At 40.4% G+C, this 23,937-nt stretch overlaps 3 protein-coding genes across 6 annotated transcripts in view; 1 reads left to right on the top strand and 2 right to left on the bottom strand.

Annotated features, from left to right (window-relative positions):
* The window catches only part of LOC147148397 (uncharacterized), a 5,163-nt gene extending 1,458 nt beyond the window's left edge, over window positions 1–3,705 (bottom strand). Inside the window, exons 1-4 of the mRNA XM_086028788.1 lie at window positions 3,566–3,705; window positions 3,257–3,455; window positions 1,462–1,653; window positions 1–380 (exon numbers count right to left, since the gene is read on the bottom strand). The exon at window positions 1–380 is cut by the window's left edge and continues 1,458 nt beyond it. Coding sequence (XP_085884914.1) covers window positions 73–380; window positions 1,462–1,653; window positions 3,257–3,443 — 687 coding nt within the window. The 5' untranslated portion in view covers window positions 3,444–3,455; window positions 3,566–3,705 and the 3' untranslated portion in view covers window positions 1–72. The remainder of the gene's footprint in view (window positions 381–1,461; window positions 1,654–3,256; window positions 3,456–3,565) is intronic.
* Window positions 3,706–5,089: 1,384 nt separating this feature from the next.
* Window positions 5,090–23,789, bottom strand: accs (1-aminocyclopropane-1-carboxylate synthase homolog (Arabidopsis)(non-functional)). 4 transcript variants are annotated; one of them, XM_086028645.1, is made up of 17 exons: window positions 21,342–21,544; window positions 19,444–19,910; window positions 19,228–19,341; window positions 15,401–16,116; window positions 15,250–15,309; window positions 15,060–15,130; window positions 14,906–14,975; window positions 13,163–13,229; window positions 11,553–11,650; window positions 11,062–11,139; window positions 10,821–10,921; window positions 9,605–9,694; window positions 9,452–9,497; window positions 9,143–9,284; window positions 6,734–6,876; window positions 6,422–6,575; window positions 5,090–5,633 (listed from the first exon to the last, which is right to left on the bottom strand). In XM_086028645.1, exons 2-17 carry the CDS (start codon window positions 19,868–19,870, stop codon window positions 5,215–5,217), a joined length of 2,796 nt encoding a protein of 931 aa, XP_085884771.1. In that variant the 5' UTR covers window positions 19,871–19,910; window positions 21,342–21,544; the 3' UTR covers window positions 5,090–5,214. The 4 variants fall into 4 exon arrangements, with proteins under 4 accessions (XP_085884771.1, XP_085884770.1, XP_085884768.1 ...); XM_086028644.1 differs by lacking the exon at window positions 21,342–21,544 and adding an exon at window positions 23,529–23,789 and having other exon boundaries at window positions 19,228–19,910; XM_086028642.1 differs by having other exon boundaries at window positions 19,228–19,910.
* furinb (furin (paired basic amino acid cleaving enzyme) b) overlaps window positions 23,022–23,937 on the top strand; it is a 93,111-nt gene continuing 92,195 nt past the window's right edge. Inside the window, exon 1 of the mRNA XM_086028646.1 lies at window positions 23,022–23,676. The gene's annotated coding sequence lies outside the window, so the exon portion shown is untranslated. The remainder of the gene's footprint in view (window positions 23,677–23,937) is intronic.

Below are 23,937 nucleotides of genomic sequence, written 5' to 3'. Positions count from 1 at the left end.
CGGGAGGCGGAGCATGTTCATGTGAAACTACTACACTCATGTTCTCTGTCACATGCAAGGGTTGTAGCCCACTCAAGGTACTGACACGTACCTCTTTGGAGCTAGCTTACTTTTACTGAACATAGGGTGAGGGCAACCATCACTGAAGCTACGACTCGGCCGAGAGGTGATCCTCCATGACTCCACTGCCTTTTCCAGGTCTTCTAGGATGTCTGGCACAATAGCTTGCTCAGCTAGGAAGATGGCCATTTCCACAACCAACAGTAGGATCCAGCCTAAAGCCCCCAGCCAGTAAGACGAGCCTAGCATGGAGAAGTCCTGGTAAATTTCTTCGTAGTGATGATAGGTGAAAATGGACCAGCTGAGGAGGAAGAAGAAACCTGCCAATGGAGGGAAAAAAGAGTGGCAAAACCAATAGTCACAAATTTAAAAAGGTCATTAAGGCCTATTATTGGATGCCTAGAGCTTTACAAAAGTGTTTTTATGATAATGAACAAGGAAATTAAAAAGTCTATTTAAATACAAGCTGCCCTTGAGGGTATGTAAATGCAGCACATTAAAGTCTTCTTGAATTGAACCCAAACCTACACGACAAATTCTGTTTGGAGGTTAAAAGAAAACAAGTCTATTTTTAGGATTTTATTCAGAAAGTGTGCTACATTTACAGTAATAGTCATACAACAAGATAGCAACAATGTCCAACCGGATCCAGCAGAGAGATATCTTCCATTTGTGAAATGCGCTATATAAATAAAGTTGTATTGTATTGTTCCCTTGTGAAAAAGTATTTAGAAAAGAAAATACGTTTAAAATATCACATCTGTACAGAAGAGTGGAACTGCCAATGTGGAGTAAACATTTTTGACTGCCAAATACATTTGAATGTATTTGCAAATGCATGCAGAAATTAAAAAAAAAAATGTTGTTGTTGTTTTTTTAGGTATTTAGCCTACAGTACACCAATATATTAGAAAATTAAGGAAGTAAACATTATATATTCAAAATTGAGAAAGGATATTATCGTGTTTTTTAAAAAAAATGCTACTGATATTGTGATGTTGTTAGAGCAAAAATAATTAAAGCACATTTAAGTGCAATTATCTTTCAATTCTCAAGGGTATTAAATATTTGCATTGAAATGCAAACCAGTAAAATATCTTACATACCTTCCATCAGTAGTGATAGAATGCCCACCTCAGATACATAATCAATGCAGTCCACTCAAGCATCCCCGCTGTATTCACCCCGTGGGCGTGAATACAGCATTTCACAACTACCGGTACACAACTACCCTGTTTAAAATAAAATATGCATTCGAAAAATAAAGCACTGGGTTACGTATTGTCCTTTACCTGACAATTACTTGGCCGCATTAGTTAAAAACTGACCCCTATTGTCCCCATATTTCTGACAGTGTTGTTCAGTCAAATGAAAGTAATATTGGGCATGTAATGCCATTACCTGTAGATGACATGGTGAGAAGCAACAAGGTGGTGGGATAGAGCGCTTGCCCTGCCATAAGCAGAGAGCGAGTGTTGGCGTAGGAGCGCACTGTCTCTGATGTCCAGCAGAGGGCGAAGACCAGCGAGAGAGCTCCAGTGCTCAAGGCCAACAGGAAAGACAGAACCCCAAACACCCTCTCTGCTTCCAGGGCTGCATCACAACAGGCACAAAATAAAGACAGGTCAAAATGAGTGTGCATTTCTTCAAACTTCCGCAAGAAAAGTGTGCTTTCTTGCTGTAAATGTTGTTCATTCTGCATATCATTTTGTGAACAATCACCTCAGATTTCAGTCCAAAAGAGCAATGATTCCAAACGAGTGTGCTGTTGTGCCACAGGAATGCTGTATATCAAATTTCACTTAATTTGTCTGAAATTCAATATTTACAAAAAAATCTTTGCTAATCTGCTTATGCAAGCGACATATCATGAATAGGGGCAGGCATGCCGAACAATTAAATTGTATGACAGAGAATAACCATTCATACAATAGTCTTTCTTTGCTAAAAGGCCCTCAATTCACAGAGTAAGTGAATTTGTGAATAAACTGAAACAAGATCATCAGTTCCATTGACATACATTTTGACATTTTTTGTTCAATGTGCTGTAAGATTTTTTAATGTAAAATATGTACCTTGGCTCAAGGGTTAGGAAACAACTAAAAGAGAATATTGTCTGCTTACATTATACAAAATATGATTTTATGAAATAACAAGTTCAAGCTGAATACATTCCTTGCAGCAATTCCTAGCCACAGGGATATGACCAATTCCAAAATATGACATCCAATAAAAGAGCTGTGCCATATATTCTGCATTTACTAAAATCATAATGCTCTCTTGAGCTGCAGCATGCTAATTTAACAATTTGATTATCATTGTCATAGCGTTTTGAAGTGGTGTAGAAATGTACAGCATCATAATGAGATGTGTCCACTGTGCAATATGTTGGTTGCTGAATTACTTCCATCCATCTAGTCCAAAATGCAGTGCAGTTGTGCACGGCTGAGAACTACAAATACGTTAATGAACATGTTCAATAACTGTCTCTGACAGTGTCAATCAAAACTGAAAATTGGGATATTTGTAAAGGCCAAATATCTGATGTAATGTTTGTATTGGATTTCATTTTAAAATGCAAGTGGTGATAATATTGTGGCTGGTCTAGTTTTTTTAAATTAGTATTTAATAGATCCACACCTTTATTTTTTTCACGTGCCAAAACACAAATCTGGGGCCACAATGTGCCACTGTTTGGAGCTTGTTACTGTAAAACAAATATAGGCGTCAAAGTCCTGACCCTGGATTTAATTATTTGTTAAAAATATATAGAATAATATGATGAGCTGACGTTCATGTTTTTCACAGTCATTATTTATGGCCTTTGGAGGGAAACCATAACTAAGGTGTGGAACTCGTAAAATTGTTTGACATGCCTGTAACAAACAGCAACTGTCAAACAATAACAAATAGTTTACAAATTAAAAAACGTGTAAATAAATGTGAGGTTTTTAACTACTTTCAAGCTGCTCAAGTGCATGTCTCTTCTCCACCAAATGTAAACGGTTGATAAAAAGAATGCATGTCTCTGCACAGAAACAAGTTCAAACTTGTTTACTTCTTCAGAAAAGACTCCTGTGTTTACCATGTGGTACGACTCCCTAAGCCTGACTCGTCACAGACAAGACAGACAATTATGTTCGACATCGCTTTATGTCTGAAAGCTATCAGACCCTAATTGGGATTTGATGCTCACCATTGAAGACCACACCATGACTGCCACGGTCACCCTTTGTGTTATTCCACTCAGTCCAGAGTCCGCCATCCTTTAACCAGAAGGGTGTCCAGACTGCATAGGACACAAACAGGCAACCACTAAGCCCCACACAAGACTGTGTGAATCTGAATCGACTGATTGTGTCCTTTAATTCTGGCAACTTCATGTTTATAGAGCACTAAGAGAGGGTAAATAGAAGTGAACATTTCAGGTTAACAGATCTCTTAAAGTTCACATTGATGTTAATGATAACTAGTATAATGACGTCAAATGAATGGACTACCTTACCTTTGTTCAAGCTGTTAGAAATAATATAACAGTCCGAAGCTAAATCAAAGCATATCAGCCTTTCTTGGCTGTACCTCTACTCTACGATATCCAACACCTTGACTCACATATTCATTTTTTGCAGTACGTGCTCAACCCCCAGACCAACCCCTTCGTCATCCTCCGCCTACAATCAAGTGGAATCTCCCCTAGTTGTATCGACATATTCCTGTGACATCTCTGTGGCTCATTATCTCACGTTGAAAGTGAAAAATACAAGCGCTAGGCCTAATTGAGGAAGCAGAAGTTTGTGGGATTACATTAAGAACTGCCAAAGAAAACGGTTTGGAAATTTAAAAAATAATTCAAAAGCGGGCAAGCTGTGCACTCATATTTGTGTGAGACACAGATACAGTAGCCTACTTTGTCGGTGGCACTGCTATGCATGGCAGAATAGTGAGAAAAGCACACTCTTGACTGTTTAAAGTGTCATCACAAATCGCTCCCCTTTGTCATTCAACTATCGCTCTCTTCACTTTCCATTCTTGAAGCAGAACCTCTACTGCCCACACAAGTTTTTTTCCTAAGTTGTAAAGTACCGTATCTAAACCATCAACTTGACATCAAATATGAAACTGAAAGTGTTTTTTTTTTACCTCTGTACTTAACGTAGATGATAAAATATAAAAATACAGCATCAACATGGAAAACACCGCTGTCTTTTCTTTCTTTTTTCTTTCAATCCCAGTTTGGAAAGACCCCCTTTCACAGCATTTTTGAATTTTCATTTTCCAATGACAATTTGGACAATCTTTAATTCCAACGTTATGAGAAAAGTTTGGAGAATGTCTTTTTCTGTTCAATTATGGCAGCCATGGTGCACAAAGTAATATGCAGTAATGCTTGGATGAGTTTGGTGTGGTCGAACCCAGGAGCCCTGGCCTTAAGCTTATCAAACAGTTTTGGGAAGCACTACTGCAAAAATTGCGAGCCAGGCGCTCAAGTCTTGCATCATTGAGCTGGATGAGTCAATGAACATTTTTATAGACATACACATACAGACAAAAGTGTAAGCTGTTATAACTGCAAAATGGTACCAAGTCTGTTCAATTCACTTGTTTAGTGGTGATGGCAGGTATCTATAATTATAGATGAAAGATTATCAATACACATTTACAGTAAATGCAGCCAAGTCAGCATTGCAAAGGAGAATCTATTCTCAATTGCCGTACTGGCTAGATAAAGGTTAAAAAAATAAAAACAAAGGAAAACTTTGCTGTTATGAGTGAATGTAAGGAAAATTTGAATAAAATGAAATAGGCTTATAGTGAAAAAAAATGTTGTTTTGTTTTATTTGTCATTTAATTCAGCATACAAATATACTGATATGGATGGATTGCAAGGCAAACATGTCTCCCATAAAATCTCAACTATAAGGCATCATTGCAGATATAAAGACCCGAAAGCTGCCAAGTTCTTCCTATCCTTTTCTCCGCTAGAGCCCCCCCCCCCCCCCCCCCCCCCCCCAAAAAAAGTAAAATAAATATACTGCGTCCTTTTGGGTCTTCATGTTGAGCTTTGTGCCATGAAGATAAAGCGACAAGAGGGATTCTGATAAGTGCTGCTCACTGTAATTTGGCAGCCACATCTTCGCCTGTTTATGCATAACTCTACTTTCTGGCTCGTGCCAACAGAGTTTTAAACACGTCAAGAATCTCTGGGTCCTCCCCTGCAGACCGCTCTGGCGTGTTCTTTTCCAACCAATCAGAAGAGCGGATTTGATGCTTGAGCGTACCAATCAGAGAGTCCAGGCTCTCTGCAGGCTTAGCGGCTTGGCAGTCCAGCAACACAAACTCATCAGGGCCCAGCGAGCTTGTGTCAAGAACAGAACTGGCCTTCTCCTTCAGCTGGTCTGATGACTTGCTCTGGGGGGATGATGTTGAATTTTCAATTGTAGCATTGTCTGAAGGTGCACTGTCCTCTTTCACTGCTCTCTTGCTCTCCTTACTGGCTTCTTTGATAATAAAGGAATCCCTGTTGGTACTGCTTTCTTTGATTTCTTTCAAGGCCTCGCCAATTCTTTTCAGTCCTAAAACAATAGAAACGAATTCAGCACAAAAGCAGTCAGTAATTGGTATTCAGTTAACATATGAACTGATATTATGACAGGATAAACGCAAGTAATATCAAAGCTATTCACTAAATGATTTTGCAGTTAGCAAAAGGTTGAGTGCTCATTTTATACATTTTCACCAGGAACTCCTTCTGCTTTAAAGTTTCAGGTAAAATCTTGACAGAGTAAACTCCCCTAGGTATCTTTTCTCATCATATTTTTTTAGTAGAGAAGCAGGAAATGTTCTCAGCAGAGAAGGCATTTCTTCACTTGAACAAAAACTACATCTTACAAATAGAAATGTACACATTGCAATGTGTATTTGGCAGTAAATTGATTGTATTGTATTAATGTATTAATGTTATGTTGCATTGTTAGCCACACTGAAGTGCTAATGACTGATAAATGATAACATATCCTCATCTCAGCATTTGCAAATTCACAGTCATGCATGTGTTTATTTTATAACCTATCCTTTATTATTTACTGAAGAACTCACTTTTTCTGTTTTTCTGCTCAGGCCAAAGCAATAAAAGTATTTCTTAGCTGCTCCTGCCATCCTATAGGCAAATATAATATTTTTTTGGGGGGGGCAATCACTTGCCATTCACTATTCGCAGCAGGGCTTGATCCCTATCCTCTATAAATAGCAGGGGTTCATTACTAAAATAATAAAAAAAAAATACACATTCTAGTTCATTTGAGGACAATGGCATATACACAGTGGGCTATAGTAAATATTACTACTCTTTAGTATGACGGACCAAGTTGAAGGTGGTGCTGATGGTCGGCAAATACGATGCGAAACCAGCCAGGTGTAGCGCAGGAGAAGGCTTGTCCACAGCTCAATACAACTTTGTGTTTGAGGAAGCAGCGCCACAGCCGCAACTCCTCCTCAAATGAGGAGGATCTGAGAAACTAGCAAAACAGACAAGGAAGTCACATCAAACCTTGTGAATAAAAAGATTTGAATGACAATGACTTTCTCCTTGCAATCCAATTACCTCTGCACAAATTAGCATTTGATTATCAACCCTAGCATCCACGACATCACAATGTGACCTTGGTCAATTTACCTTCCTGAAGTCAGCCCAGACATAGAAAGCAGCAGGCCTGTCCAGGTAGCGAATGTCCATTGTCTGCAACTCATCCGTCAGGTAGCAATGAGCAGCTTTCAATCTGCGTCTGTTCTCAGGCAAAAACTCCTTGCTTATCCACTCTACAACATGACAGCGTGAAGTGTCATTAGCTTCACAGGAGTAGTGTACATTGTGTTGCAAATATTTGTGCAGCATGACTTGCGGCACCAAGACGTCCGTCGGATGTAATAGAGAGAGACACACGTTATAGCGTAATTATACATTTTGACCTGAACTATGCAAGCTGGGTCTTCTACAACCAGGATTAACACATTTAACAAAGTGCCACCCGATAAAGTGACCTTTAGTTTGCAAAATTCTATGTTGCACTGTATTAGTGTCAATCTAGAAGATTTTAAAAGCATTAATATCTGATTGTCCAAGACAGACTTGAAACGTGATCAGAGACTCAGAGACACCCTTGCCATTGATCAAGCCTCTGTTCATGAACTGCGTCGGCAAAAAGGCTCAAAGCAAATGTATTCTAAATGTAAATGCTAGGGATGTTCCGATCAGGTTTTATGACACCGATACCGATCATGCATGAGTGAGATCGACCGATACCGATCACATGGAATATCTATATTTTTCCATTTATTTATGGTGACTGCTATTATGCAATATTATCTGAATTTTTTGGGAGGACAACAATCTATATATATTTTCAAAAGCATGAAGAAATACAAAACCGTTGCTGGCACAATACAACAATTACTCAGTCACAAAGATAACTGAAAAAACTTACATTTACCAGCTTTTAGTAACACACTTTTTAACAGATCTCTTTCTCTCAAAAGGCTTAATTATGCAAAAAGTCAAATAAATAACATGCCACCTAAACGTTGCTTGGTTCAGAATAGAATCAAAGTTGAAAAAATAGTCACATGCAGGTTTCGTTTGAATAAACTATTCCATGAGTTCCTAAATTGAAACGACTCAGGAACTTTATTGTCTTATGCATAGACAAACTCTCTTGTGCAATTGTCAACGAGAAAAAAGTCACCGTTAATCTTTTTGTGAATTATAGAATGATATAGTGGGTCTGTTGCCCACCAGTGACCTACAATGCGTCTCCCTGCATGTGGCAATAATGCCACTTATACTGCGCTGTCTCTGCCTTGACTTTATTCAATGCAGTGAGCCTCGTAAACTCACCATAGTCTCCCAATTGCTTGTTCTTCAAATGTCGGATTAAGTTGGTTGTGTTGAAACTTTTGGCCATGTTCCCCGCGCGAGGGACCTTTTCATGGCATCTACAGTATTACGCAAACTCCACACACACAGCAGACAATGCTATGTTCACACCAACTTCGGTGGTCGGAATATTCTATCAAAGCCTTTTATTGCCGATCAAAACATCCGATCACCCGCAGCTCATGCTTCGCAGCCTTGTGTTGCGTCCCTCCCCTCTGCTCGCAGCGGAGGCGCGGCTGCGTTTGTGAGCCTTTCTGGCGGCGCGTTTCAATTGGAGTAAAGGTAGCTCGCACGGGCGGGCGGGGTTGCGCGCAGGGCGGCGCGAGTGATGCTTTTGCACAGAGGGAAGTTGTTGCGTATTAAACAAATCACCTTTTTTGCCATTTCGTCTCGCGGCAGCCAAGCATGAGCTACGGGTGATCGGATGTTTCGATCGGCAATAAAAGGCTTTGATCGAATATTCCAATCACGTAACTTTTCACGAAAATCGGCCGATTGGAGCATCCCTAGTAAATACATATTATTTCATATAATTGGTGTTTGGTAAAATGGGTTTGAATGCAGTACACAATTTCTATGTCAAAACATAAATTTGAGTTATTGACATATTTGCGAGGTAGTTAGACATTTAAGCAATGTTACAGAAATGAGTGCGCATGTTGCCCTGAAAAAAAAAAGTTACATAAGGCTTAGAAAAGGCAACAAACAGTTCAATAACACAACTTCACTGAACAATCAAGTATATGCCACTTGTCATACGAGCAATTTCAAAGGAAAAATAAACGTAACAATTTCTAAATAGTCTCCTGGTATGTCATACAAACATGTCATGTTTTGTACAGTAAAGCCCGTATGTTGTCAACAGTTAGAAAGACATTTTATCACACATTATCAAACTCACATATTATCAAACAGTTTTAATGGTTGCAAACCGTCCCTCTTGTCGCAATCAAATTTTGACCATGTTAATTAACCAAGTTGTTTGCGACAAGAAAAACGGTTCAAGACCATTAAAATTGTTGGCAAGACCGTTTTCCACCTTGAAACCTGACGAAAAAAACAACATTGGCTCAGTGCGCACATTCCAGTGTAGCAAACAACATTGATGTTAAAAGTACAACCGCATGTTGTCAACAAGGCATCGAACCATACCTCTGTCCTGAAGAAGTTTTGCAACCTGATGCTGAACTGTCCCAGAGATACCATGCAATGAGCCCAATTTGGTCATAGCTTCCACAAGGTCTTGGTTTTCAGTATACAGAGTGCCTAATCTGTTTCCAGACATTGCAAAGTCCTGGAAAGGGCAAAATGAAGTCAACAAGCGAAACAGCACTGACAGCAAATCTTTCGCAAGGAAAAGCAGAGAATTTACAGTTCTGTCAGGAGTCATAAAAAAAAAAAAAAAAAAAAAAAAAAAAAAAAAAAAGTCCTTCACATAATGCGATGCAGCACAGCAAGTACCTTGCTCAGCCCCCACATTATATGTGTCCTCTGTGGGTCGGGCAAACTGAAATAAGGGCACATCATTAGCAGTTAAGAGGCGATGTTCAGCCATAATTATCACGATAAAGGCTATACATGAGTAATAATAAAGAGGATAGGTTAACACCGCACCTTTCCAGACTGAGAACGCTGTGGAATGTTACTGATTCATCAAACACCGTCAGCATGTACACTTCATCTATGATGGCATGGATCTCATTTCTAAAACAAAAGACAGATATATTTAGTGTAACATAACCATACAATATATAGGGCAAAAAAGTATGCAGATTGTTTTACAACAGAGACAACATGACATGACAAGTGAGAGAGAGAGAAGGTTAACCATTAAAAAAATCCCTCATTAGTGTGGATTGTATCTGTACATTGAACTGGACAAAAAAAAATGGGAGTGAAAGAAAATTTGCAAAATAATGTGGTTGCCCAAACGTGTATATACCCTTATGACTGGGTTGTGGCTGAGTTCAGAATTGACAAGTCATATTGTCGTTATATAGGAGGATTTTTTTGAGGGGGCGGGTGGTATTCCTGAAATGCATTTGGATACATAAAGAAAATTATTTCTGTGACCACTGTGGATTTGTCTGTCACGAACAGAGGGCTACTAACAATTTAGTCTGTGTGTAGATCACATTATTGGTGAAAAAAAAAAAAAGTTTTGAAATGCATTATCATGGGCTCATTTTTTTTATAATCACAAAAACCTGGCATTTCCGCAGGGGTGTGTTTTTTATATCCACTGCATGTTACCCTCTGTTATATGGTATGTTCTACTCAGAGCTGGGCACTTGACCCTTTTTTGCCGGTCCGTCCGCGACCCTCCGGCCATATTCATAAACATTGTCGGCCCCCGCCCCGTTCCAGTTTGCTTTGCAGCAGCAACGAGCTGCGTGGTGCATTCTCTCCTCCGTGTGGGAAACCGTATGTCATCGCAACATGTGACACAATGGACCGAGCAGAGCAGCAATAATTCCTGATCTGTGCGTGGCATGTGTTGCAGACCTGTCGCCAACAGCACAATACGTCGGTTATGTGAATCAATGCTGCAGTTGTCGCTCTCGCCGTTGCGGGAGTAGAAAGAAGCCTAAAAAGAAGCCTTTCACCGAGTAGGCTGAGATGAAAATTGGCCGCCTCACGAGCACGTCACATGCATGAGGGGGCCAGACTAAAATCCACTTCTGGCCATGCTTAGTCCAGCCCTTTTTGTAAAATTTGTCAGCCACCGCCCCCTGCCCCAAAATGGTCCGACCGGTCCGGCCCAGGGATGGACTGCCCAGCTCTGGTTCTACTTTACCACAGCACGTGTTAACTGAGGGGAAAGACACACCTTTTGGCAAATTCCAAGAAGGAAAGCATCTCCTTTGGGGTGTAGATGTCAGCAAGAGGATTGTGGGGGTTCATCAGTATGATAGCCCGAATGTTCGCCCCCTATTTGAAAAAGCAACAATTGGTCATCAGTGAAACAGGATGTGGGGGGATTCTTCCGAAACTGTTTTTCAGAATTGGCTATAGATGGGTTTGCAGTTTCTCAAAATATTAACTGTGAAACAAACGCATGCATGGATTACCTCTTGCTTAGCCCTTTGTACAGCTTCCTCCAGTTTGCTCACGGTGAGGTGAAAAAGTCGACCACCTTTATCACCATCCTATAAATGTTTTCCAAAAATAAGAAGGCAGGTCTCAACATCAACAGAAAGACCACATTAATTGGTGCACCTTAAGGTAAAGTGCAACATGACAGAGTGTTGTTGCATGTATAGTTAAGGAAGTACAGTGGACCCCCGATGTTTGTGGGGAAAGGGACCAAGCCCTCCTGCAGATAGGACACATTTGTGAATAATTAAAACTCTCTTATAATTGCAATGGAAAAAAAATATGAGGGGATATTGCAAATAAAAACAGATCTTATTTAAAAAAAGATGAGCAAGTGGTTCAGTGAGAAAAAAAAATTGTCAGAATAAGAGAATTTGTAAAAGCCGAATCACGGATATTTGGGGGCCCAACTGTATATCCACTGTTTATATGAAGCAAATAATAAATCCAAGATGTATGTTTCTACCTCACAGTCGAGAGGGGCATGAAACAACTTCACGTCACTATACAAATGCAGGTCCTCAGTAATAACACCATAGAAAGGGCTAGGAATGAGAATGGCATCTACAAAAAAGAAGAAAAAAAACATTGTGTTTTGATGGACAATGCAACTTGGACATGGGATGAGGAAATATTTTCTCATAAAATGTAATATGTATTGTATTGTATATGTAGTGCTTGAAGAGGAAGTCAAACCAAACGTTTTTTTCAGGAATATGTTCCCTGCAGGCCCACTAATTGAAACACGGCATTCTGATTAATATTGGGTTTGTGGAATAAGAGTTAGTCCACCCGTTTTTAGGCTTATGTAACGGCCAATCACTGCTTACCTGTTTTGTGGAATATGCGTTAAGCAGCAAAACACAACCACTTTTAGCCATCTCAGGGGGCGGCATTTTGTCACTTCTGTCGACTGAAAATAACATCACAGTTGCTCAAGGCTCAGGTAACCACCAATCACACCTCACCTGTTTTCTGAAGCTGAGCCATGATTGGTCGTTACCTGAGCCCTGAGCAGTTGTGATGTCAGTTTCAGTCGACAGAAGTGACAAAATGGCCGACCCCTGAGATGGCTAAAAACGGGTGGATTTTTCATATTCCACAAACGCAATATTAATCAGAATGCCTTGTTTCAACTAGTAGGCCTGCATAGAACAGATTTTTGAAAAAATATGTTTGGGTAGACTTCCGCTCTAAAGAGTAACTGAACCCCCCAACGACGTAAAGCAAAAATACACTGTATGTGCCAGCACTAATCACTGTATTCTATTACAGCTTTCATGGAATAAGAATCAAACAGAATAATCAATCAATGTAAATACTATGTTGAGCGAAATCATTATCAGCTGCAGACCGGAAGTGACGTTGAAGCGCTCGGAGAGAGTTACTTGCTAATACAGCAATACACATCGAACTGTGTCAGCTGACAGATTTCAGAAAGTCTACTCATTTGATCCTGTGTAGATCATGGCTGAGATGGAAAACATGCAACGGTCATCAGAGAATAAAAAAGTGCAGCGAAGAGTAAAAACGTAATACATCAACTTCTTGAGAGATCTGAAAAAAAGGATGCAGATCAGTTCAAAACTCAGTAAGTCCACATAGATGATGATGTTTATGATCATGGTTGTGCTATTTAACTTTGTTACATGTAATGAGATTAAAAATGTAGCTTGTCGTTGGTTAATATTTACTAACTCCACGATGTTCTTCGTCAATAATGCAACACATCACATTCTTGCCAACTTGCCCGATAAGCGAGTACACGAAGGGAGATGAAATGTTTAGTTCCCCTTTAAATGACAACTAGCAGACTTTTTTCCCTCTATTTTGTTACTAGGCTCCCCCTAAAATGATGTTTCCAACCACCCTGGTACATGCAAACTCTTCTATAAAATTTCCAGTGGTAAACTGATTTGTTAAATGGTGAGCCAACACACTGGCAATAAGATGTTATTACATGTCAGTTGTTACCACTAAATTGTTTTGGTGCATCTTCCAATTTCAGTGATACAGTATTACAATTATTTGAGTGCGAAAACAAGCTATGTATTATATGTGCATTTGGGGACCTACCTTTTGGGTCACAAATGACTGCTGCAATGCACGAAAAGAGGGCACTACATCCATTCATCACCACAACCTGAATAAGTACACGAATGAACTGTGTTATTTCACAGCTGAAAATAACCTTGCTGGTAGCAAAGAGGTCCTGATGATGCACAAATGAATCAAGGTACTAAACTTGAACTGAATGGCGATTTGGCCAATCAAGTAACTCAAATGACCTGAATTGGCACCATCCGCTGTAAAAAGAAAAGAAAAGAAAAAAAAAAAAAAGGAGTGCACCACCCCAACCAACCCTCCCACCACAGTTTAAATTTGTTGGAGGATTGCCTAAAGCCTGCAAATCCAGCAGGGAGTGAATCCTTGTGAAAATGAGACCAATAACAACATCCTCATTCGTTTTTGGTTACATTCACTAGTTTCATCCTTCTTCAATACAGCAAAAACTGCTCATCTACTCGGTCATATTTAGAGCAAACCGCCAATAAGGCTTGTTATAGCTATATCAATCAACGTCATACTAAGAACCCCAAACAAAGCTGCCAAAAAAAACCTAATACAACTGGTTGTTGGTGATATGCTAGTCTGGATCCTGACTTCTGTGGAGGTGCCAATGAGCAAGGTACAGAACCCAGCCAACCTCAACTAAGGGTCTCGATTGTGTGCCTATCAGTCTGACATCTCTATTTGCGTCTGCATGTCGAGTCTTGTTCTCTGTGGGGTGCAACAAAAATGAACAGAGTGTAAATTGAAATTCCCATCAAGCAATAAAATTTGAAATTTAACTGGGAGGGGTTAATTTAACTGGGAGGGGTTACGGTGCCCCTACGCAAGACACAAAACAATACTGTGTGTGTAAAACTGTGCAGTTCTCTCAAGTGAAGGTCCAAACTGTCAAAGTACTGTATGTTTTCTGCACAATCTATCTGCATGTATGTAAAAACAACACGATGACTTTCTTCATTGTGTGGTGAATATCTTCAAAATGCGAGTTCCCAATCTATTGCTGTTTATGATCGTCAACATTCACTTACTAGACTATTGATGTCAAATGTCTTTGTTTGCCACATATTTATTACGTTATTATAATGGAACTGCTACCTGACTATGATAAACTTGCACTCTATTTTCATGTGACTACTGAAGAATGTTGTTGCTCAGAAATGCCAAATAAATACGTTGACTATGATGACATTGCTCAATTCATCACAGCATGTCAAAGCAATCCTCAGCAATCATGCAAACAAAACCTGTTATGCCGAGGTGGGGTAGAAGCAATCTATTGGACACTTATATTAAAGAAAAATCAACCCAAACATTTTTTTCAAGAATATGTTCTATGCAAGCCCACTAATTGAAACACGGCATTATGATAAAGATTGCATTTGTGGAATAAGAGTTAAGCAGGAAAATCTAGCCATCTCGGCAGCGGCCAATTTGTCACTTCTGTCAACTGAAAATGACATCACAATTGCTCAGGGCTCAGGCAACGAACAATCATGGCACAGTTTCATAAAACAGGTGAGCAGTGATTGGCCGTTACATAAGCCTAAAAACGGGTGGATTAACTCTTATTCCACAAACCCAATATTTATCAGAATGCCTTGTTTCAACTATTGGACCTGCATAGAAGATATTCTTCAGAAAAAAAATGTTTGTGTTCACTTCCTCTTGGAAGTAAATGTAATAAAATCCTGGCAAAATTGAGCATTTAACCAATGGCCATTAGATTATAAAATAAATTCCACTCACATTGTCAGCTTTCAATCTCTTTGTAGAACGGCAGTAATGAGTTAGAAACTCAGCAACCACTTCTCTCAGGCTGAAAGAACAAGATTGAAATACGAATTATTCGGAAATTGTCCTTATTTTCTTTTTTTTGAATAAATAAAAGCAAATCCCTTACAATGCATGTCCCCTCCAGTCACCATATTGCAACAGTGCTGGCTCAACATGCAGCATGTCAGATTGGGTCAACTGCAGTGGAAAGGTAAGTGAAATTGTACGGTCTTTGTATTGTATTCATGTATGACAAAGTTCATCAAAATATGAATAGAATAGAATAGAATGAATAGAAGAACTCAAGCACATATTACTCGTTTGTGAAGGAGATCATAGCAGAGCTTGTTCTCGCTTGTGCCCATATTGATGACACCCTGAGACACGGGGACACAGAGTGACAACTGTAATCACTTTTGTGTTTAGAACATCTGCTAAATGTTAGCGGCACTGGAAAACTGGACTCACATTAGGGTTGTCTATGTCATATCTGTTGGCTAAATAGGAAGCAAAGCCTTCCTGGAGGATGCCTTGATGCTGTCGAATACTGTTACCACGATTGGACAGGTACACGCTGGCCTCAGGAGACTTCGCACCGCTCACAGTTGCCAAAGCACTCTCAGATGTTGTGCAGGTCTTGACTGATGGGCGCAGCTCTGACTTTATTGTCCCCTTCGTGGAAACAGAGAGTGTAGGGGGAGTCTGTGTATGCGGTCGAGATGAGGAGGGCGCAGAGGAAGCAGTTGATGTCGCCACTAAAGCTGAGTGATGATCTAGCAGGGAGACGGGGGTGTTAGTGGGTGCTGTTTCTGTGGTCACAGCACCCTGTCTGACTGCACTTAACGCCCCAGTAAGCATGCTGAACAGGTGCAGCTCGTGCTGGCGCTCCCGTTCAACTCTCCTCTCTTCTTGCTGCTGTCGCCGCTCATCAGCTTGCAACTCCTTCTCTAGCCGCGCCTCCTCCCAGGAGAGGAGGCGATCTTCAGCACACTGCTGCCACATGAGGAAGCTGGCGAGAGCTTTGTTGAGGGGGCCTTGGCTGCAACACTTTCCACTGCCTGCCTTACGACGGCTCCTCTGTCTTAACACAGGCTGGGGAGAGAGGCCCACCCCAGACGTGTCATGCGGCACAGGAACATCGCCTACGTGGGAAGCGGACGAGGCAATGTTCAGGTCGGTTAAACCTGTGGACATGAGAAAAGCACGAGATGGAAAGATTGCTGCATAACATGTCTCCATACAAAATAAAACATAAAACGGTATGTTTGTGTGTTTGATAGGGATGTAATAATTAGTCGAAAAATTGATTCAAACGGCGGATGTCGTGGAATTTTTCCGAGCCATAGGTAGGCTAATGGCGGACACCGTCGATCGCCGGGAGCTCTGATTAAACTAAGTAACGGCAGTGATATATAGACGACGTGCACGACCAGTGGAACCAGTCGAACGTGATATGATATGGTTTGTAGACAATTACGATATTGACATCTTTGTAACAGAATAGAGGATGGTAATTACTACTCAATTTTTTTTTTCAATTAAAATAGTGCTTCTCTTGCACTGACACGTTATTTTTACATCTTCGATTGAAACAGTAAATAATGATAAATTCTGCCCGTGTGAAAGCCACACGTCTAAGCTCTTTAATTCTTTTGGAATTATGTTTCTGTCTGCGACAGGGGCTAGGAGATATTAATCATTTTATAAGTGTTGAATTTCTGGGAGAACTTCAGGTTTTCAAGGGTAATTCCAAAGGCGGCCTTAGGTTTTGGGGAGCTGTTGAGAAAGGCGCTTTAGGCCTTAATGGGTTAAGCAACAAAATCCACCCCTTTTAGCCATCTCTAAGGGCGGCCATTGTGTCACTTCTGTCGGCTGAAAATGACATCACAGATGCTCAGGTCTCAGGTAACGACCAATCATAGCTCAGCTTCGGAAAACAGGTGAGCCGTGATTGGTCGTTATCTCAGCCCTGAGGGTCTGTGATCTCATTTTCAGTTGACAATGGTGACAAAATGGCCCAATGGGCCATATAGGCAGAAGGGCACCAGGGACCACATGGGGAGAGGCAAAACAGGTAAAGAGAGGGAAATATGACCTTGAATATAACTACATGAGTTTCTATTAACTCTTAAAATGGAAAAGACAGTAGCTCAACAGATTCAAATGCAATGCTCAATTACTATAATATAACCAGTTCAGGGTGCACGTGACCCTTGTGAGGATAAGCGCCTCTGATATGGATGCATGGATGGAAGTGCTGACCACAACACGATTCCCCAATTTACTTCTCTCTGCTGCCCTCTTTTGGCTGATTGGCATCTCTGACGGACTTGATGTTGATGCCTAATCAATAAGTCAACGTTTTTATTATTATGTAGCTGGGCTGCAAAGGGGGTCTTAAAATAATTTGTAGCAATTAATAGTACTCAGTATGGTGTCTACTTTACGTTGGCCTAATTTACGCTTTTATTATTTATTTCCAAGTCCTCCTGGGGGTTAAGATCAGAGGATGTCATTAATATTTGTGGGCATGTGAAGCCCTTTGAGACTTTTCTGGTACTAAGGGCTATATAAATAAACTTGACTCAATTTTGTCATAGCATTTACATCTGACAGGCAAACATTTTTTCCTGCTATTAATAGTCTCATGCTATTTCCCTTTCCACTTTATGTCAGGGTTCTAATAATCCTAGTTGGATGTTGTGTGAATCAAAATCGTCTAAAGCAGGGGTGGCCAATTCCGTCCCTAGTGCTGCTGCAACATACCATATTCAAATGATCATATAATCAGCAAGGTCTGCAGAACCTGTATTATTATCCTGATCATTATGAATCAGGTGGGTTGCACCAGGGTGACACAAAAAACATGCAGGAAAACTATATTAATCACGATTATTTTGGTAATAACTGAAGTCACGATTATTCAAACAATCATTTATTTTTTTGTGCAAAATAAGAAAATGTTTAAGCGTAAAAAGGTATAGCGACAAATACATTTCTTTGAAACACTCTAATTATTTAACTTCCTTTTGGATCAAACAAAATTTATAAAATTAGTTATTATATGAAATAAAAACGGTGCAAATGTATCAATTCAAGTATGATTTCCTAGTGTAGACAAAATAGTGCGGTGGATATAAATGCATACTAATAATTGTTTTTTACGACTATGCCAATTTCATAATCGTGGAGTGTAATAATCGTACTTGTAATTGAATTTCGATTAATTGCACAGCCCTAGTACAAATACTCTAAACTTTAACATTATGACCACATGCCATTTTAAACTGCAGTAAATTGCTACTCAACATTACAGTGACATTCAAGTATCCAATCTAATATGCACATAAAAAAAATCATTGAATATTACACATGCATAAAAGAAAATATCTATTAAAATTATCTATATTTTTTTTATTTTATCTGAAAATCAAAATGGCGGCACGGTGGTCGACTGGTTAGCACGTCCGCCTCACAGTTCAGAGGTCGTGGGTTCGATCCCGGCTCCGGCCTCCCTGTGTGGAGTTTGCATGTTCTCCCCGTGCCTGCGTGGGTTTTCTCCGGGCACTCCGGTTTCCTCCCACATTCCAAAAACATGCATGGTAAGTTGATTGGATACTCTAAAATTGGCCCTAGGTGTGATTGTGAGTGCGGATGTTTGTCTCTGTGTGCCCTGCGATTGGCTGGCAACCAGTTCAGGGTGTCCCCTGCCTACTGCCCAAAGACAGCTGGGATAGGCTCCAGCACGCCCCGCGACCCTTGTGAGGAGAAGCGGTACAGATAATGGATGGATGAAAATCAAAATTCAGTTTTTTGTGTGTAAGCAGACAGATTTCCTCCCTGTATACAGTGGTCCCTCGTTTATTGTCAGGCTTACGTTCCAAAAATTTAAGTATTGGTGAAATTCGCGAAGTAGAGGTTGCCTTTTTTAGGGGGGGGATCTTATGCCTCTACTAAGCATTATGAACTCTGGTTAGAAAAGGAGTAACTGGGGGTCTTATTCAGGTTTTTAAAAAGGGTATATGAGAATATCTTGTTTTTTGCAGGTGATTACATGTCCTTGTACAACCGTACTATTGCTAATATGCCACTTTTGAAAGGCTTATTGACTGCATGTAAATGTAGTCAACATTCAATTAATATACCTCTGACAGTTTCAATCATAATGTAGTATTATCTTTGTACAGGACATACAGAATTCTATATTTTCCTTAGTTAAAATTTCGCAAGTGGCAATGATGTTGTGATGCAATGTCTGTTATAAAAATAATGTACTGGTAATTTAAAAAAACAACCTGAAGGCGAGATTCTTGAATGAGCAGAATTTTCTCCTTGAGCCGGTGTATCCTCTGTTCCCAGTAAAGATCGTCCATCTGTTTCCTGTTCATCCCCTGATCTGTAAGACAGATCTGGTTGTGCAACATCGGTGTTCAACAGAATTTCCTCTGCCTCCTCACATTTGACATCCAGCGGATCTTTAGTTTTAGGGGGCTGACCAAACAGAAACCCACCTGAAGAAGCTGGACCAAAGGAGGCTAGTGAGGAATTCCCCTGCAAGAACGAGTCACTTCCATCTGGGCTCTGAAACAATTGCTGCGCAACAAATGTTCCACCCTGAGTGGGGTATGTCACAGCCGGTCTGTTAGCTAAGACCCGATCCATCACATCGTAAAATTTCCAAGATCTCAATTTGTGGTTGTCCTTAATGCGACGATATTCCAGCTTCATCTTTTTAATCTTCTCCCTGCACTGGTCGCCTGTGCGATACATGCCCTTTTCGCGCAGAATGAGTGCGATGCGGTCAAACACACGCTGGTTGCGCAGTGAGCTTTCCAGTTCTATCTGGATGGAGTCATCGGACCACAGCTGGAGCAGCTCCCCGATCTCTTGGTCGGTCCAGTTGCTGCCCCGCTCATGCCTCCTACAACGCGGGTCCATCCTTCCTCTGGCTGGAGGTTACTGGACGTTATCTGCAACACTGTGAAGAAAAATCACCAGGCTAAACATGATCATCACAACCTGACACACGCAGACCACACATTTTTATATCAATACTTTTGACTTTAATTTACAGGGTTCGTACACTGTTTTGACAATCATTTTCTTTTTTTTTTTTTGTTTGTTTGAATTTGCATGATTTCGGCTCCAAATTATTCTCAAGTCTGATTCTTTTAGGGGGCAGGCCGGGTAAAAAAATGTTTGGATGGTTTAAATCATGGGTTTACAAACGACTGCCATCCATTTATTAGCGGGCTGCAGCATAAACTAAAATGAACATTTAACACGGCCAATGTCATTTGCCTGCATTGTACTACAATGCCCGGCCTCCCTGTGTGGAGTTTGCATGTTCTCCCCGTGCCTGCGTGGGTTTCCTCCGGGTACTCCGGTTTCCTCCCACATTCCAAAAACATGCATGGTAAGTTGATTGGACTGTCTAAATTGCCCCTAGATGTGATTGTGAGTGCGAATGTCTGTCTCTGTGTGCCCTGCAATTGGCTGGCAACCAATTCAGGGTGTCCCCCGCCTACTGCCCAAAGACAGCTGGGATAGGCTCCAGCACGCCCCGCGACCCTTGTGAGGAGAAGCGGTATGGATAATGAATGAATGAATGAATGTACTACAATGCTTCCTTTCTAAAATCTGTGACAAAGCAGGAGAGAAGCAGTTCATTCTCATCTCTCACATCCTGGTTTTCACCAATCACACATCATTTGATAAAGATGAGACGCCAAGGTCATCTTAATCCAGAATTCTTATGTTATGGTTTTAAATATGGAAATGTGATTCTGCTGTTGCTCAATGCAAGGGTGGATGGGTCTAAGACTCCTTTGATTTTTCAGTGTGTGGACCTGGGAAGAAAAAGTCTTGACACCACCACTTGTTTTTTGATTAAATCATTTTAACTTCTCAAGAAATGTTTAATTCCATAAGATTTTTTGTTGTTGTTAATGTATTCTGCAATGAATTTCTTTAAGGGCTTCTTTTTTTCCCCTCTATTATCAAACATCCATCCATCAATTTTCAACACCGTTTATCCTGTGCAGGGGGCGGGGGGGGGGGGGGGGGGGGGGTGCTGGAGCCTATCCCAGTTGACTACGGGCGAAAGGCGGACTACACTATAATCTCTCAGGATGTGTTGCACGGAGCCGGCTAGTCAGTTGTTATAACAAAGTTGCGCACACACACGCATACCATTTTATTTTAGGCATCAGAAATATCCACAATTAAATTTTCCATTACTTTTCCCAAACTTTATCAAAAATGCTATGTTTTAATAATATTTCAAGGGCCTGGAAATACATGTTCAATTTCTATAATTTTTGCATCTAGGTTGTTCATGACGTACAAACCTAAAGTGACAATTTAAATTAAATACGTTTTGCACAATCATACATTTGCTTTCTCTCACCGTATATCAAACGTGCACGTCCTCTCAGTACATGCTCACCTTCTTCTCCCGAAAAATATTTACATTGTGATAGCAGTCGTTACATGGCACGTGGCGGATATTTGGGTCGGTTTGGAACGGATTGATTCCGTGTATGTTTACTATCTGGATTTAGTGAAATGGGTAAGTCGCAACAAAAACGAAACTACATCCGGGTCAAATGGACATGCGTGCTAGTTTATTCCGGGATAACTGTCCCGCTCTAACAGCATTGGACTACGATTGGCCGCCTTACGGTTGAAGCCAGAGGGCAGCCGTTTTACGTTGCCAATGTTACTGACAATTTATTTTTGTTGAGGAGGTTTCTCCGCCGAAAACACTTTGATCAGTGAGTTTTTTACGACAGGACCCATATATGGAGTCAATAAATCCTCTCAAAACACGAACTTCACTGTTTGCATCGACCGTTCAGAGTAGATTACCTCAGTATCATGAATCATGATTTACACAGGTTGGGTTTACATTCTGCAGCAAATTTTGTCCCATTGGCATTTGCTTTCATTTAATTATTGAGCAGACAAATGTTTGAGTATCAGAAACGGAAAATAACTAACGCCTCGGGGAAATCAATGTTTTAAATTTAAGCATGTTTAGCGAATAGCAACGTAAAGTGGCCGCCGACGGCTTCAACTTCACGGAGACCAGTCTTGTGTCGTCAAAGCGCCCTCTACAACAGTAATTCAACTGTAACGTAATAATAAATCCACAAGATGACGCTATCACACTGGAGTAGAAATAAGAGGTCTCTTAATCCCCTAATCCTGTATAATTGTCAATGTCTAAATTGTCGTACAGTAATGGGATACTATATGAGTGTGCGTGGGTATGTATGTATATAACACGTATTATGTATTATTGTGTATATTATATATATATATATATATATATATATATATATATATATATATGTATGTATATATAATACACAAGATGACGCTATCACACTGCAACACACACACACAGTATATATGTCTGTGTGCGTGTGGATGTGTGTGTACTATAATAAATCCAGTCATGCTATCCATTAAATCAACGCTTGTTTTTATTTTATATCTATGATGCAAGCTATACCAAACACAAACACCCATGAGACATGTCATGTAAGTATATAAAGAGTTTAAACAGTCTTGTGCTACATATTTTGTTTGAATTTTTTAAAATCCTGCTGCGTTCCCTTTACTTGTGTAACACTGTAGTTTCCTAATGTAAATTACATTAGGAATTTAATTTGAAATGTAATTTCATCTCTCTTTGGGATTAGTAAAGGAATGATCTTTTCTTGTATCTCTTCCTATGTATTAACAAATGACTTTAGATCGCAAAATTAATTCGTTTTTATATAAACGTGACAAAAACGTGCAGGGCAGACAATAAAAACAGGCTCTAGCCCCGCCCTTCCCAACAATTAAGGTGTTACGAATCAAGCACGCGCTCGATACGCTCCAAGCGTGACGCATTTCCTGGACAAAGGAGCAGGTTGGTTGTCATTCAGCCTGTAAGATCCTTTATAAAATGTGCAATTGTTAATTCATTAAATTGCATTGTAAATGTTAATTTAAAAAAAAAAAAAAAAAAAAAAAAAAAAAAAAAGGTTGTCATTCAGCCGGTCGTCAACGCGCCCGCATCCTGCCTGCGCTGAACCCCGCAGCATCCATTTACCCGTTCGTCACTGTCTAGTTCACGTATGTGGAACTCTGTCTTACAAGCAAGCAGTCGTGACTGCAATGTCAGAAGAACGGCGTTTCATATAAGAAGAAATTGCTTTTGAAGGTTGAAGTCATCCGGCATAATAAAATTATGCTGGGGATGGCAAGTTGGTTGTGGACGACAAGCTAGCATTAGATCTCGTCCAAAGGCATGAATAACGTCTTGAGCCGCCAATATAAATGTAAAGTTAAAGGGCAAGTGACGAGAGAAAGGATCAGTGCCCGTCCGAAGGGAGAAGGGGATTGAGAGGCATGACGTCTTTGGATTTTGACGTGACATGGTACGAGTGGATTTTTGTTGTTGTTGAATCTACGAGTAAAACGTGTTCCCCACAGGGTGGGTCGCGCTGGCAAAGTGGGTGGGAGCAACCGAAGCGTTAGCAGAAAGCTCACTTCTATTTTAGCCTTAAATACGTGCCAGAGCTGCCGACAAGCATCTCACCAGTCTGCCCAGTCAGGTGAATCCCTTCCCAGTCTCGCTCCCAGGCGATGTGATCCAGTGCAGGTGGACCTCGTTCTTCCAAGGGACTTGACTGAGCATCACCATGGACCCGCTTTCCGCGGCGCGTCCTCTCTGAAGTTTGTTGGGGGTAAGATTCTATCGCTCGTTGATATGTGTGTATGTTTTTAAAATATGACATACGTGTAACGCTAATTTTAGATTCGGGGATTTATTTGTCCATTACATCCTCCCTTCTCAGCTACGGTTAGACAATGCATTCATTTTCCCCTCATAATTATAAGCGCCTTGATATAGCCGCCTCCCTCATCAATTTTATTTATCTGCGTGAGGTGGGAATTGATATCCAGTAAAATTCACTGTAGGTTTGATTTGCAGAAAAAACAAACGT

The sequence above is a fragment of the Filicampus tigris genome, chromosome 4, assembly GCF_054856515.1.
Source record: "Filicampus tigris isolate MCC_2025a chromosome 4, RoL_Ftig_1.0, whole genome shotgun sequence".
NCBI lineage: Eukaryota > Metazoa > Chordata > Actinopteri > Syngnathiformes > Syngnathidae > Filicampus > Filicampus tigris.
This window is presented reverse-complemented; position numbering and strand designations above follow the sequence as displayed.